The sequence below is a fragment of the Varanus komodoensis genome, unplaced genomic scaffold (genome assembly GCF_004798865.1).
Source record: "Varanus komodoensis strain SLA01 unplaced genomic scaffold, ASM479886v1 scaffold37, whole genome shotgun sequence".
In the NCBI taxonomy this organism is placed as follows: Eukaryota; Metazoa; Chordata; class Lepidosauria; order Squamata; family Varanidae; genus Varanus; species Varanus komodoensis.
Window position 1 is genome coordinate 3899683 of NW_025335889.1, and position 17187 is coordinate 3916869.

A 17187-nucleotide genomic window follows, 5' to 3' on the forward strand; every position below is an offset into this window, starting at 1 on the left:
ATACAAAGGTTGAGCCAACTCCTTTTCACAAAATGATTGCTCTGTGAAAGGGTGGGGTAGTATTTAAAAAAAAAAAAAAACTCAGGTGGGGTGGGCTTACCTTAAATGCAAGGCACCCACACAGTGTTCCCCTCATCCAAACAGTGCTGCTTTGAGGCTTGGCTGCTTGTAGCATCTGTGGTGTTATATGGGACAGAATACCCCACAGGAACAATGCTGCCAGGGCCCATGGCTAGTTCATCTTTTATGGTGAGCCCATCCACTTGAATATTCTCAGATTTCACTCCCCCCCCCCCCCCCACCAAGGACAGGCACTCCACAGTCCTCAAGTACGTTTTGGACTGCAACCTTCACAATCACTGACCTACTTGTTAGGACTGGTGGGAGTTACAGTTGAAAATATCTAGATGTGGCCAGGTTACCTACTGCACGAATATGAGGCTGTCCAGGTTCTTTGGCTACCAACATTAATGGATTTTTAACTGAATTTGCCAGGGATATCCTGCAATGAAAGGCGGCTGGAGAAGCTGCAAGCGTGGAAGAGACAAGCCGCATGGGGGATGATGCCTCTGCCTGTTCTTTTCCCTCTCATTAGTCAAAATTGTTCCTCACTGGGAAAAAAGTATGGGGAGAACAGCTGCCATGAGGAATTTGTGCTAACAACAGGAAGGAAGGAAACAGCTAGCTAGTTTTGTTAATGTCAGCTTGCAGCCATCCAAAGCTGCTTTTCATGAAAAAAAGAAATCGCTGGTGGAAGGAGATAGGCAACTGAAACCGAACTACATGTGCTCCTGTTTTTTATCCTTCTTGTGTATCACAAGCTCCCATTTCTCCTGCATTATGCAACAGGCATTCTAAGCATCTATCCAGCCTAAAGCTTCTCTATTTCCATTCGTTTCATTATACCCACAGAACAGCCTAAAAGTTCTGTGTAACCACTGCAGCCCACACAGAACACTGTAGCCGTCCCTCCCCTTCCTCTAATCCACCTTTGAGTTTTAACAATATCTCACTGAAAACTCCACACATTTTGTTTCTTCCTAATCACGCATTGATTTTGGCCTGCATTTATTTTGTCATGGCCAAGACAAACATGAAATACTCAAGTTGTTAAAATGAGCTTTATTATATTAAATCAGGAGATACATTCTGGTTTGTTCTTTGGGATGTGAACTATCTCCTCACAAATCAATTCAAAAGAACTATTACAAAATAAGGCGGCAGGTACTGATATTAGAACAATTTACAAGCAGTCTAGCTTTTCAAACATTACAAAAGTAACAAAATAATTCCTCTTTATATAGCTCTGATTTTTGTTTACAATAAGAGTGTTTCCTTGTTGTTGGTATAGCCATTATTCACTGGCTTTATTTTCTGAGATGAGCGCTATGCAAGACAGTCTTTTCCCCACATACAAAACAATGAAGTCTAAACCAGTCACTGGAGGCAGGTGTTTGGTGTTTGAAGATTCCAATACCAGCCTTTTAAACCACCAGAGAAATGGCAGCACCAACTTCTATGTTTTCCTCAGCTTTGTTACAAACTTTAAATACTGACATATTGTAAATGCATAACTATTTCTGCGTACAAATTGGAATAATGCAGTGCCAAGTTCTTTAACAGTTAGGCCCTGTATAACACTGACACAGAAGGGTCGCGTGTTCCAGTTTTCTGCACCATTAGGAACAAGATCATTTGGGAGTCTGAATGTGGCCAACAGATACACCTGCTACTTTAGAATCCACCTTGCTTGCATTGAAGTGAAACCAGAAAGTATCGTCATTCATGTCTGAAGCAGCTACAGTTAGCTCTGTGACATTTAGCCTACGAAACCCTGCAAGACTTAACAGTCAGGCCTAAAGAGGATCTCAAGTGCCAACATGTAGAGGTAGCTGGAAACAAGCTGCAAGTCTGCAGATGATCTGTTTTTTTCACAGATGCAGTCTTGAAAGGAAGCCTGGTTTCTTGATAAAATTGTATTCAGGGAAACCACTATAACCTTGCTTAGGTTATAAAGGGCATCAAAACTAAAGCTTGCAGATTGTAGGCTTGGGTAAAGGCTTAGAATGAACCTTGTTTGCCAAAGCCCTTGTTTAGAAGTTAAGAATTCGTTCATTAACATCCTGAGCCACATGAGAAACACAAAAATGGCTAGGAATTAGCTAACATGGGAGTGCTCCAAGTTACTAAACTAAATATTTCCAAAACAAAAAGCAATTCATGGTTGTTTCTTCAGAGTTTTCACAAATTTACTTAAGTTTCCAACTTAACCTGTATTTGATATTCATTTGTTAGGAATACACATTCATACTGTGGGCAATGCATGTTTAAAGATACAGCCACAAACATTAAAACAGCTCTTGTTCATAGGGAAATAAGGGCTGTGTGAATCCAGTTTTCCATGTCTCTCTGGGCAAAAACCAGATGTTATGTCATCCTTCCCTAAACTGGTGCCCTTCAAATGCATTAGATTGCAGCTCCCATTATTCTCACCAATTCATCTGGAGATCACCAGGTTGGGGAAAGCTGTGCTAAATGCACAGCCACTTCTGAAAATAGTAGTTAGCCATCGCCCTCCCTTCAATAAAAATTTAGCAGTATCGCAACCACCTTCACTTCCCAACCCCCATCCTGTTGCCTGCCATGTGCCAGGGTAGGGAAACAAAATGCCATGATACCCATTAAGTTATATTAAATATTATGGAAGATGAGAGGAGCAACTGGGCATTTATTGTCACGTTTGCTTGGACTGTCAGAAATTATTCTTGAGAATGATGCACAGAGGCAAAACAAAGATATAAATCTGGCTATGTTAAAAGAAGCTGCGCCATAGAACAAACAATCATGGCATTTTGATGCATCACTTTGGATACTGTGTTTTGGATCCTAAAGACAGGAAGGGATTGAGTTCCATTTCCAACCTCCTTCCAGCTGCAGCTCTGCACACTCCCCCCCGCCCCCGCCCCACCAAGGCTCCTCTATTTCCCAGCAGGAGATTTCTGAGGAGCTGTATGGAGAGAGGAGAAAAGGAAAAGCTCAGTTCCATGAACTCTGTTCCAATCATGAAAGGAAAGTTAGGAATCCAAGTCCATGTATCTGGAGTGTAAAGTTCTAGAATGGAAGATTTCTGTGAATCTAGGAGGCGAAGTTTATCATTTATATAGCAAAGTTTATATAACAGATACAGTTTACAATCACTAAAAGAAATCCCACATATTTACATGGGAATGAAGCCACATGGATTTGTACTGCTGCAATTATCATTTTGCTGTTTATTCTATATGATTTATTCCTGCATGAAACAGAATTATTCCACTGCCATGTCATTCAAGATATTTACTTATAAAGTTAAATTGAAATGCTTCCATTTAATCTAAATTAGTCCTCTTGTGATTTAGGCTAACTGGTTTGCAATCGAGCATGTTGAGAACCTAGCATAGTTAAAACAAGTTACTCTAGCACCATTATATAAAGTTACTTTGCTGTTGGTCACAGAGAAGAGAAAAGGAGTGTGCTATATATAACATACATGTGTCAAAACTGCCAGTTATATAGGGCAGTTTCCATAGTGCAAGTAGCAGACAAGGCAATTGTCTCAGCAAATATACTGGAATAAAAATAAAAAAATAAAAGGTTCGCATCTTCTGTGAAATCAGTTTATATTTTTAAAGCACCCTTTTCTGTTTATTTGCACTTACCCAGCTTAAGACATTTTACACAAGTTTGATTACAAGCGGGAAAGTGCTGCATTTGGTGACTAGCATAGTTACCTACCACAATTCAGAAAGAAAGAATAGCATGCAAAATCAGACTTTTATGCAAACCATCATTATATTGGAAACTATGTGCACATATCAGACGCAGTTGTGTGCCTGGAGGAAGTTCACTGTGATCCCCATTCACATTCCACTATATGAAAAGTGATACAATTGGCTAGTCTTCTTGAACTATAGACAGGAATCCTATCTCCAAAGTACAGGCAACTGTATCTGAACCTGAGTCACTAATTTTGGATATTAGCAATCAAGAATTCGATGGAATTAAAAAAGCATTAAATGGAATGAAGTACAGGCTGAAACAAATCCACAGTCATTTTTACAGGAGAGCTTCCTTCAAAAGATGACAAATCTCTAAAACTGGGGTCCTCAAACTTTTTGACCAGGGGGCCGGTTGAAAGGTGCCGGTGCCGGGCGTGGGCCGGAAGGGTGGGGCCGGCGGTGCGCGTGGGCCGGCACGGGGGCAGGGCGTGCACTGAGGCAGGAGTGGGGCACGCGGCGGGAGGGTAGGCAAGGCGGGCACGTGCCGCGAGGCGGGCGCATGTGGCAGCGGCTTGCTCGCTTAGAGATTGCATTCTCCGTGTGAGCAAACCGCTGCCTCCCCACATGCACGGCAAGGTGAGTGGCGGCGTGTGCGGTGCATCCAAATGGGCATGGCGGGCCGGATAAATGGGCATGGCAGGCTGGATCCGGCCCCGGGGCAGTAGTTTGAGGAGGCATGCTCTAAAACATATGCCAGCAGCGATAGACTTTTATGATTTTATTTCTCACTCTTTTGCATTTAAGGGTAAACAAAACAAAGACCAATCACAACAAAATCTATGTCATTTTAAGACAGAGGAAATTGCTTTGATTTTGTTTTCCTGTGTGTGTACACATGTGTGTGTGTGCATATACGCACTTTCAGAAGCACACACACCCCTCTCTTTAGTTCGCTTTTGATCAAATAAGTTTTTGAAATAATAAAAAGCCTGCAAAACCTGTATATCAAAGTGGAAAGTGAGATTAATATAATTGCTGGAAGCGGCAATCCCTCTTCTAACCTTTCAGATCTGTGAAAAGGTTGCAATGTTGCCAGCCTACAAAAAGAGCATGTAAACTCACAGCACTCATTTATTTTATGTATTTTATTTCTATACAGCCCAACAGCTGAAGCTCTCATCTTAGCTATGGGATTTAGCTGCTGTAGGTAGATATGATACAATCATCACAGGAATACTGTTCTGTATATAATATAGTGCATGCCCCCCACAGATAGTAGTAGTAAACATAATAATACTAAGTCTGTGCATTGTTTTTGATGAGCTTAAAAGTTGTCAGGAAAGTGGCGAAGGAAGGTAGTCAAGGCTGGCTGTCATAAGAGGGATTAGAAATTAGAAATCTGTATTTTGCACAATGTCATAGGCTTCGTAGAGTTTGTGGAGAAGCTCCTTCTTCTCTTTCTCTGTGGTGAAGCTGGACTTGGCAGCATTTATGTTCTACACAAAGAAGAACGAATATGGATTGAAGTTGGTTATATTCCAGGAAGTACCAGATTCCACTAATGTTTGTGTACACACTAAATTTAATTAAAGCAATGAATAACTGATAATACCTATATTTAAGTCTTTAAATAGGGGGTCGGGGGGTGGGGAGGACAGGATTGTAGAAACATTTTTTAGATTTCACTCCTATACACACTTACTAAGTGGAGTAAGTCTTATCAAACACAACATATCTCGAATTGCACTATAAAGTAAGCTCTGTATCTAAATGGATGCATGTGGCCGGAGAATGAGGGGACTCCAGACAAAATTCAGTGCAAGGATCTGAAGGGGCTTCTAAACAGATTCAGCTGAAGGTAGTTAGAAACTTCCCCATGATCAGGAATGCTAATGATGGAGGGTTTTAGTGACAAGGAGGCTCAGAGTGCGCTTAATTCAATGAGCTTTCAAATGCTCTTTAGAACATAGTGCTTAAAAAACTAGAAGGTTTGGAGAGTAGCCAGCATGTGTGGAGATGCTGGGGGGGGGGGTGGTCTTCAGTGCTTACCCCCTTGATCTCCGCACTTTAAGCCCACATGAATTCATTCAAATGCCTGAACAGGATTCAGTAGCGGGAGGTCTGGCAATCAGATGGCTTCACAACATAAGGCATGTGCACACGCACAGACACACTTTCCACTGAAAGTGGAAACAATGAACACGAGGAAGTTTGCATAGTCCTCCACACGGTTTTACCCTCACAATAACCCCATAAAATCGATTAGACTAAAGACCAGTGATTGGCAGAAAGCTATTCAGTGAACTCCATGGCCAATTAGGAACTGGAGCCTAGAACTCCCAAGCCTCTGTCCAACACTTCGCCAGAAGGGCCCTCAAGGTATTCTGTCTCATACTGAATTAGATCTATGATCCATGCAGTCAGTAGGATCTTAACTACTGGTGAAGCCTCGCCAGATTCCAAAATGGTCGTTTTAACCCAGGCCTGCATCAACAGTTTTAAAATTAGCATCAGAAAAAATCATCTGATCAGAAGTGGCAGTACCAAAGGAGGCCCTTCTCTCAAGCCAGACAAAAACTCAGTGCAAATTGGGAGACTGGTGCTAAGAAATCCTTCAAATGTTCATGCATTATGCATGTGCTTTCCAGGATTACCAGGCAGGACTCTACTGCTCAGCCTGTCCTCAGAGTCCTGCAGCTCTCCTCCCTGTATGCATGGCTGAGGTGATCTCCATGCCTGCACACATAAATCTGTGTGTATGGGGTTCTGAGAGAAGCATTGCAAGCCAGCTCCCTGACATGAAGACCAAGTCATCCATGGGACGGGGATTAAATCATGCAAATTAAATACACTGCATGCAAACAAAAGTCACCTCACTTTGCACAATCTAATCCAATGGTAATAAAGTAAAGGTAAAGGTTTCCCCATGATGTTAAGTCCAGTCATGCCTGGCTCTAGGGGGCGGTGCTCATCTCCGTTTCCTAGCCGAGGGAGCCAGCGTTTGTCCACAGACAGTCTCCGTGGTCATGTGGCCAGCATGACTAGACACCGAAGTGCACGGAACACTGTTACCTGCCCACTGACGTGGTACCTTTTTCTCTACTTGCATTTGCATGCTTTCAAACTGCAAGGTTGGCAGGAGCTGGGACGGAGCAACGGGAACTCGCCCCGTTGTCCAGATTCGAACCGGCGACCTTTCGCTCAAGGAGCCCAGCAGCACAGCGGTTTTAAGCCACTGCGCCACCTGCATCCCCCAATGGTAATAGATCCAAGGTATAGATCCAAGCTATTAACAGTTTTAGGACTTCTCCCCTCAGTAAGGGTTGGAAACAATTTAGGATTTTTGTACTTGGGCTGGCTTTTGTGGTGTGAAGCTGGCATGGTCAGCTTCAAATGATTAAAATAGCTTGTTAAAAAGGTACATGTACTTTGCATTTAAGCCCTTCTATCAGGTGGCTCTGCTGTTGTTTTTAGAAACCTTAGGATGGACTTTACGTCAAATATTCACTAATTTGATGCATTTCTGCTACTATACATATTCATTACCTTTTGTACAAGAACTATGCATAGGATTTGTAAATCCGCTGCTTTGCTGCCGCCTGAACACTCACCTGCTCCCAGTTTCCAGTGAGAGGGGAGATCGGGGGCAAGGGGGCTGTGCTTGCAGAGGGCAGCGCTGTGCGCCTTATTGTGCTGGCCACGGCCCAGGCCCTGGGCCTCCACCATCTGCCTGCTCGCCTGCCCGCCCAATGCTGTGCTGGGAGGCACCATTGCCACTGCCATCAGGATGAGAACTGTGCCCTGCTCTGCCCCTCTGCTGCTTTGCTGCTACCTGTGCATTCACCTGCCTTTGATTTCCAGTCAGAGGGGAGATGGGGGGGGGGTTGCATTCTTGAAGGGCTAGGTGGGCCTTATTTTGCCCACTGTGGACCGGGCTGGCAGCCTTGGGTCAGCAGCCAAAGGGCATTGTGCTGTTTGCTGCCGTTCGGGGTTGGGCCAGGGATTCCGCTTCTCAGCGACAGGGAGGGTAGGTGATACAGGAGTTTTGTTGTTAGTAGAGCTACTGCCTTAAGGCTATTTTTTAGTTGTTTGGTACAGCGTCTTTTAAATTTTTATATATTTGCATTTATTATAGCTGGTATGAGAAATCCTGGGGAGCAGAGGGGCACCCCCATATGGGTGGTTATGGGCAGGGGAAGGTATGGTGCTGGGGGTTTAACAAGCCTGGGACCTGGATATTTGAAAGAGCACCTCCTTCCATAAATACCTACCCACCCTCTAAGGTCCGCATTGGAGGTCTTTCTTTAGGAGCCCTTTTGGAAGAACAGGAGAGTGCCTACCTTGAGTAGGGCCTTCTCTGGGGTGGCACCCCAGTGATGGAAGAGCCTCCCCGGAAAGGGGCGACTGGCACTGATGCCTTTTTCATTTTGGCACTGGGCCAAACCCTTTTTATTTTCCCATTATTTTAAATGTTAAAAGTGTTTTAAGGTCGGATTTTATTCATTGGAACTGTTGATGCTGTATCTTATTTATTGTATTGTATCATTGTCCCAAGATATTGTGAAGGTGGGATAGAAACACTTTAAATAAATAAAGTAAGTAAGTAACCAAATGCCTTGGGTCACAGTAAAGTGCTCCTCAGTAATATGAAAAAAGGAAAAAAATGGAATTCTACAATAGACCAAAGCTGCATGAGCTTAATGATGATGATAATGTTTGGGCTGAAAGGCAGAATTAGCTTTCCAAGATCAAAGAAACTTATACAGCTGAAAAAGTCTCTCTGGAATCGTTGAAGTCTGGTTGCATCTTCCTACCAAGTCCTGAGACTTGGTTTGCCTGAAGCTCCATCTGGGCTTAGCCAGGAGAGAGGCAGCAAGTGAAAAGACTAGGAGGTTGGGCTTGCTGCCTGCCTGCACTTTGCTTCTTGGCGCTACTCACTTTCTACATGGGCCAAATTCACTGGCCAGTTGATTAGGGGGTAGGGATGGACTTGGGGGTGGATCTGACTGGGAAATTCTCTTTGCTAGTCCGTTCTTGGCTTATACATTAGGGGCCTTCCTTGCTTGTCCTCCCTCTCAGCGCATCTTAGTTACCTTGGCTGGTGGCTTCCTTTGCCTGGGTTTCAGGCACCAGTTGACAGAACTAGAAAGACATTTTTCTTTTGGTTGCAGACTGGTATGTGGTTCTGGGACTTGTTGTTTTCCGTATGGTAAATAATCAGCTAAACTGCCAAGATGGCTCTGACTGTGGGGTGGTGAAGAACTGAACTGAACTGAACTGATTATTCCTGGTTTGGCCAAATCCTGTGGCCCATGTGCAGGGACCACAGCTGGGGCTGAGCAGGTACAGGCCCCCTGCATCACCCACCCAGGCCTGCTTCAAGAGCCTTGAGGGTAAGAGCTCGTGCTCAGGCCAATAAAAGAAGCTGGCATGTCTGCCACCTTTCCCAGTCAGTCGCAGGAGGTGGGAGGCGTAGTCTCTGCTGTGGGTGATCCTGTGCTGCATTTTCTTGGAAGCAGCTTCAGCAATCCATCTGCAGCAGCAGAGCTTGGTCACGGGCTGAAGCCGTATTGCTCAGCCCTGCAGGAATGTATTCAGATCTGAGTAATGTGTGTAATCTGCTGGCTGTTTTCATTTTTAAAGTAGTTTAAACAGGGTAGGGACTGGTCATCTTGGACTGATAATGATATATAAGTGACTAATGTACCAACTAGTTAGCTAATATATCACTCAGATCTTATTCTTTCCTCTCTGACAGTCAGAATGAGTCATCTTTTTCCTAGAGAGTCAGGTTAAAACAAGATTGTTGCTTTTATGGCTCTGTAGTTAGACTGAAAGCTTGTCCTCACTGCATGCCTTATGTGTTTGTTTCCAGTTCAGCAGATAGATCCCTTACTGAACCAATACTATTGTCTTGCATATTTCCTGTATATATACACACATATTTCCTTCTTACAGAGTTTGTCTCTCTCTGGGTTTTCTTTGGCACAGTGCTTAATATAAGCAATGATATCTATAATCCCCATTCATCCAGCTCAACAGAATCCTGCGGTAAATATTTATACATTCATATTTAATTTGATTAAGCAAAGAGATGTCAGTTCTGGTAAAGTAAGCAAGTTGACTGGACACATAAAACTTCTCCTTTCATTTAAGAAGAAAAAGCCTTGATTATTATTGAAGGAAGAAGGGTTGGACTGTGGCTAGAGTGAAGGTCACTGTGATATTAGCATGCTAATGAGTTTATTAGTAGTCTTACCATTAACTCCTTAATGAGTTAAGCACTCTACTTCCTGGTTGCTTATAATAAACAAGTGGAGCAGGGAGGTAAACTTAGAGACGATTTTGAGAAGAATTACAACAAAGATACTTGTGGAATCTTATAGACTAGCAAATGTTTACAGGATAAGATTTCCAAATGTTAATGTCACAGTAACAACATTAAGTTTTCAAGTACTGCAAGGTCTGCTTTCAACTGAGCCAGGGCATGGATTGAGGCACATCAGCTTCTCACAGAATTTGCGGTGACAAAGCTTATGACAGTACGCTGATGCATGTGGTGGAAACAGATGGCTATTACAAAGCATTATCTTAAAACAACTGACATATAATCATGTGAGAAGCTAAATTATCTGCAGCTCTCTGCCCAAATTGCAATAATCTTAACACATCACTACAATTCAGATTTCTGAAATATAAATTCTATTCATTGGGGAGGAGTAGCTGGGCAATAGCTTGCAAATGTTATGCCCACCACGGCTTGGTTCCCATATGATCATTTCTGTTTAGAATATTTAACTTTGCCAGGATGAATGTAATTTACCTGGAATAAGCGCACACTTCCAAGTAAGTAGGCTTTAGGATTGAACTGTAAGTTATTACAAGAAAATTCTGCAAACAACATGAAAAACCAGACCAACTCACCAATCTCTTGAATTCCTCCTCACTGAAGCCCATATAGTCATGAGCTATTTTGTAGTCTTTGTGAATTGTGGAGTTGAATATAAGAGGATCATCTGTGTTCAATGAGTAATTTGCCCCATCTTTCATAAACCTAGAAAAGCAGGTATGTGATGATGATATTAAAGGGACTAACACTTTTCATTTTCTCATGAGCAAAAAACACTGTGCAGGCAGCTTTTCTAGGATTTCTATCTATTTGCATTCAGTCACGTATTTTCCAACATTACAGTCTGAATGGCACAACTGCAAACTGCTTTTCTTTGTTACAGAAAAAAACAACAACTCAATGAAGTGTCAAAGAGTGTTCTGGATAAAAAGCAAGGGCAAGGCAGGTGGGGATGCATAATAATTTGGGGCTTAAGCATAGCACTCCCCCTCCGCCTCTTCACAATGGAACAGAATAAAGCTGCACTGGACACGGTGCAGCATATTTCCTGCTGGTTACAACCCATTTCAGGAGTCAACAGAACAAAACCAAAAGGTTTTGATAACTGACTGGATAGAGAGTTTGCTTTAAGTATCAGGGAATAATGTAAAATAAATTATTTTATTTATTTATTTATTTATTTATTTATTTATTTATTTATTTATTAAAACATTTCTATGCCATCCCATTCGCCAAAGCCTCGGGGCGGCTCACAACATAAAGTTAAAACACAAAAAATAACAATATTTATTTAACAATAACAAGATGCAGGATCATTACTGCATCTAAAAACAACTACCTTACCTTATTATTGGATGTTCACTGAAGGGTGCTGTACATGCTCCAGTGAGGTAACTAGACCATGGGCAGACCTGAATGTTTATCGTTAAAAAACACAAAGAGAGAATCAGTACACATCCCTTTTAAAATGAACAAAAAACAGAGCATGTTATGTCGGGTGCAAGGATATGCTCCGGAGCAGCTCATCACAGTTCAAAATAATTCTACTCTTACACTTCTAGCTGAAATATTTCATCTCCTGCTCACTAAGAAAAAAATGTGCTTGTGAAGACAGTAAGCACGATGACAGTAAGACCACTGGACAGTGTCTGTGCAGTCCGTTCTCGCACCTCAGCAAAGGTGAAAGAATAAACTGGTGTACCATTTATGCTACATACTGTACATCAAGAGTCATCCTTCTGCAGCTCCCTCAAAGGTTTTATGCTAAAGGAATGAAATATCCTTTTACATAGTTTATTTAGAATCTCTCTGGCACTGGGAAAGGGCAAAGTTCAATTTATTTATTCAATTTATTGAACAACTCAATTTTCTCTAGGCATCATGCAGTAAATACTGCAGTAGAGATATCGGAGAACATGTATCATGAGAATTATGAATCTGGCTTGAACTGTACACATCCTCGGATATGTCTGCTGATCAGGGTTATGGAAGAGTGAGTAGTTGCCCTTTTCGAAAGAACTCATAATTTCTAGAAAAGTTTTCTTTATTTCAGCTGAAAAGTAGGCATCTTAACATTATGCAGCTAGAACTGCACCACCACCTAACTCTCATAGCTGTAGTAACTCCCTGGAATCTCCAGGTCTGGCAGTGAAAGATTCCTGTCTGAAACCTTGAAGAGCAGTGACAATCAATCGATCCATCGATCGATCAATCAATGTGGTCAATACAGAGACAGATTGACTAATGTTCAGACTCTATGGGTGAATGCAGAAGTCAGGCAAAGCTACCTTAAGAAGAAGCTGCAGGTGCTGGAAGACTTCTCTTTTACTGCCTGCTCGGCAACTTCCCGTGGTTCACTTCATTCTCAATCCCTCTCAGTCCTCCACTGAGGAGATCCCAGGGGGCTTTGTAGCTTAAGTTTTCTTTTCCTTTTTTCTTTTTGCTTCCTATATGAGCACTAAAGTGCAACTGGCCCACTGCAGTTGCCTCTCATGGTGAAAACTCCCTTTGTCCCACCCACCCGCATCAGATCAGAAAAACGAAATAACTTTCTGAGCTGTTATGAACACAGGAATGCATACAAACTTTGGGGTTCTTTGTTTGGATCTTGTGCTCTTGCTCAAGACTGCATGAGAATGTGTCCGTTATTTAGCTAAGCATATGCATATCCCGCTCTTGTCAAAGAAGTGCCTCCTTTTTGGCACTTCCCATGCTAAATAACGTTTTAAAGGAACAGCATCTGCTCCTAAAGCTTCCTTTTCCTGAAGTCACCAGCCTCTATTGGTTTTTATCCCTCTTCTCTGTGCCATTTGCATTCCTCCACTGTTCTCCATTGTTAGCTGTCAGATATGCATAAAGCTTGCACAACAGCAAGTGGGTTTGCTAAACATCCACAAATCTCATGCCAAAGCAGTAAAACTAAGGGAAAAATTACACAGCTCTCATGACAGAACTGTACAATGGAAGAGAAAAATTCTACAAATGCTCATTTGCTCATGCAAAGTTCCACAGCAAGGATAAAAACTTGCAAATATATGCCAGACCATCTCCTTTTGAGATCCTTCCAAGAGATTAAAAATAAAGGCTGAAAAGGGATGAGGGAGAAGATCAGTAGCAGTTACAAGACTATGAGAAGCAGTGGAAGTTTTACTGCTCTTACTGATCTGCTCTCTAGCCATACTTCAAATCACAGTTGTAGAAATTCTAGACCTGCAATATAGTCCATTACCTCAAAGTGTATATTGTCTTTTAACAGTTGTTTATAGAAAGCTTCATCTTCAAAGACATGGTAGCCATGGCCAATACGCTCTGCTTTTAGGACGTTAATTGCCTATAATATCAAATGGAAAAGGATATGAAGAATCATGTAATTGCAGATAAGGTTACTGTGACTTATACAGCTAATCCAACAGCAACATCCTCAAAAATTGGAGGACTTCATTGATAGATTTAGAACCATATGCTTATATCCCACTCAAAAAACAAACTCAATTAGCACTGCCAAAAAACACATTTTAAAAGAAAGTCTGAGTTTTGAACACCGTCAAAACACCATGTTCCTATAAATGCAGTGCCTCACATTTTTCTACCTTTGAGCGCCTACCATCTTGGGGAATGGTGGAAAAGGTGCAAAGACAGTGAAACACTCAAGTTAAAAAAAAAAAGGCCTATGTCTTGATCTACAATGGGGTCTGTCACTGGGTAGCACAACAAGCCATCATAGGTACAACAGCCCCCCAAACCAGCCATGGTTTGCCGGGATATCTTGCTGCCCACAAACAAGCAACCCTAGGGGAAGCAGTCTGGGTTCACATAACACAACAATGCATTGTCCCTACTTACCCACGCTGGGTTGTCATGTCATGTGAATCCAGTCATTTTCCTCATCTCCTTGTCATCTACTATACTCTCCTCTTTGCTAAAATGATAATTTTCCTTACATCTGAACCAGCAAACTATGCAGTTTGCACTCCGAACCTCAGAAACGGGTGAGGGCATGAGGCCTGCTCATCTAAGGCATAATGATGATTTGGCATCATGAGTGAATCAAGTCTGTACTGATTGTGCAGGACAACTCCTGGTGCACATCATGCCCCAAACCGCCACCATCACAAGGCAGGTCAAGTTCTAAGCTTCCCACAAACAGAGCAAGTTAACAAATTAATATACAACATACAAACCATATTCAGCCACTTCTAGCTCCTAGCCTTGAAGCTGTTGCCAACATTTTATTCAAAATAATAAAACTATATATTAGACATTCTATGTATACCCCACCTTATTTTTCCTCTAGCAAGGAAGTTATAAAGCAGCTTACATAGTTCTCCTCTCCATTTTATCCTCACAATCACCATCCTGTGAGGTAGGTTAGACTGAGAGACTATAACTAGTTCAAAGTCACCCAGTGAGCTTTATGACTGAGTGAGGACTAGAACCTTGGTCTCCTGTGTTCAAGTCCAACACTAACCACTATGCCACACCAGCGACAAAAATCACTTCCACTGCACCTATACTTTTTGCATCAAATCCCCAAATCTCTTAATCAAAAAAAGCTCAATGTTATGAAATAAATGATGCAGAATAAAGACAGAACCCAGAAAGGCTGGTGAGCATACATAAGGTACTATTGTATGCTCCTGGGAAATTTGCCAATTTGTCCTTTGAGCAAGAGTTCTTCACTTTATCTAAACTGCTTCTTTACTTCCCTTGATATTTGGGAGCAGTTTTAGGATGAAGGGCTTTTATCATGCTTGGTCAAGATAGAAGTCTCTAAGTATGTCTGCAGACTACTGCTCCTGTTTAGAGAGAAAGTCCTTAAGAATATGGGGAACTACTTCCTATTGAGACCCTGGCCCTATATTGGGGGAGGACAGTCTATTGAAGAAAGGGAGAGAGAAAAGGCAGGTTGAGGTTAAGCTTGTAGTACAATTGTGCAGTGCAACTTCAGCTTTGAAAGAAGAGAGAAGACAGAATAGTAGGACTTAAAGAAGGAGTAAAACAGTTTCAGAAAGAGAGAAAAAGGAATATTCTCTGTCATGTTCTGACCAAATTGTAGAGAATGATGACCCAAAGTTTCAATGATGGACAGCCAGCTGCAAACTCATAAGCCCTGGGGAGAGGGAAGAGAGCTTCAGGAAAGGAAAACAAGACTTCAGGAAGGCGTATGGATTAAAAAGAGCTCTACAGAGAAGGACAAAAACTCAACAAGGTGAGACACGACTTCTAGGAAGAGGAACTTGACAGACAGTGATGGGTTTAGGTGTTAACAGTTGCGAGAGAGGTGATCCTGGAAGAACAATTGCTAAGTATGCTCCAGAACGTATGATCGCATAGCAAGAGAGGCACATGAATCGAGTGCCGTGTATAATACTTATAGGAAGCATCTGAAATCTCAGGTTTCTCATAGCCAGTTAATAGATAATACAGTGAGAGTTAATCAGATTAGAATTGGAAAAAGGTTTGGCACTGATCAATCCCAGGATGTTTCCTACTCTAGCAAATAGAGTTCTTCCCATGGCCTTGTCAATAGAGCAGCCTTCACTGGTCTAAAGCCAGATGTTTTAGACTCATGTTCCAGGATCCCTGATCACTAGCTGTGCTGGCTGGAGCTGATGTGAGCTGATGTCCAAGACTTCTAGAGCTCTGGTGCCAAGTTGCACAAGGCTGCTGTAGAGGACTGTAGGGAAAAACACATGGCTTGATTTGTCTTGTAAGATCTTTTGGAACTCTCAACCAGGCAAGAAGGAAAATGGTTTAAGCCTGCATGCTCCATGCGTGGGGATTTAAACTGATGACTCATTTTGCTTTCCAGCTAAACATAGTGAGACTGGAAGGGGAGGCCAAGAAAAGGAAAAGATTACAAAGCTGAAGTCGATTATTATTGTAAGCAGGACTTGATTAGAAACTGGAATAGTGGAAGGAGGGCCACGGAGTAAAAGAACTGGTTTGATTAAGGATTGAGGGATAGCTTGACTGGGGAAGAGATTGAATTCCATGGAAGTCAGGAAGATATGCAAGGCTGTTACAGTAGCTAGATGCTAAATGTTTCATTTTAGCTATAGAAGCTTCCCAACAATAGGATCTGTATAGACGCAAAGTCCGTATGTGTGATGCACAGAGACCATGAAGAACTGTGGGTTACAAGGCACCTCTTACCTCTTCAGAAAGTGAAATAAAAACATATTTTCTGTAGCGTGCATTTTTGCAACTGTGACAGATAACATTTCTTTTCTAGCCAGCCATATTCTACAATTTGCTGTTATCTGTATCTACTGAGTTTTCTTGAGGAGATCCAATGTAATTGTACTGTAGTGCAATGTCTTACCTCTTTAATGCCCTGGACATTCCCGACTTCACCAGCATGAACAGTCCGATGAATGCCAAGTTGTTCTGCTTTCTAAACAAAAGGCAACACAAAGGAAATGGGTGTGGGAGAGAGAGAAAGACTATCAGAGCTAACATATTTGAGTATTTTATTAGCTACCTTATCTATCTTGACTGTAGACTTAAAATAGCTGTATAATATAGATTCACAGCAAAAAAAAATCCTTTTGTGGATTATGGTTTCTCTCAGAGAGGGGAAAAACAGTTATTTTATTGAAATATATACAGATAGAAGATGCCAATTTCTTGACATTTTAGGCTGGACAAGAAACAAGACACGTGCTGTACATTTCATTTTTATTATTTGGGATGCAACCCTGAGCATATTTACCTCTGAAAAAGGCCTCACTGAGCATGGTTTTTCAGATGTTAGTCACTACAAGAACAAGTTGGATGACTGGTTAGCAGTCATGAATAAGGAAACTGTCATATTCTTGTACGTGTATATGCTGATGTGAAGATGAACAAACATGTTATTCTACTACTAGGTGGCCCTGAAAAACTGATAAAAGCCATTCTACAGAAACCACCAGTTGGTCAGCAAGTACACTAGGGACTTATTCACAGAAGGCATTGCGTATTTGCAATTCTTCACTTATGCTAGTTTGTGGGTATTTACATGATGTCATCAGCCTCTGTTTCCCATGGGGTTTGGTGGCTTTTTTTCAGAATGAGGGAAATAAAGTCTTATCTTTC

General features: G+C 41.9%; 1 protein-coding gene across 2 annotated transcripts in view; it reads right to left on the reverse strand.

Annotated features, from left to right (window-relative positions):
* Positions 1 to 299: 299 nt before the first annotated feature.
* The window catches only part of ADA (adenosine deaminase), a 126739-nt gene continuing 109851 nt past the window's right edge, over positions 300 to 17187 (reverse strand). For both annotated transcript variants that reach the window (XM_044440271.1, XM_044440270.1), the window contains 5 exons: positions 16433 to 16504; positions 13337 to 13438; positions 11452 to 11519; positions 10683 to 10812; positions 300 to 5254 (listed from right to left, as the gene is read on the reverse strand). In XM_044440271.1, the coding sequence (XP_044296206.1) occupies positions 5150 to 5254; positions 10683 to 10812; positions 11452 to 11519; positions 13337 to 13438; positions 16433 to 16504 (477 nt within the window). In that variant the 3' untranslated portion in view covers positions 300 to 5149. The remainder of the gene's footprint in view (positions 5255 to 10682; positions 10813 to 11451; positions 11520 to 13336; positions 13439 to 16432; positions 16505 to 17187) is intronic.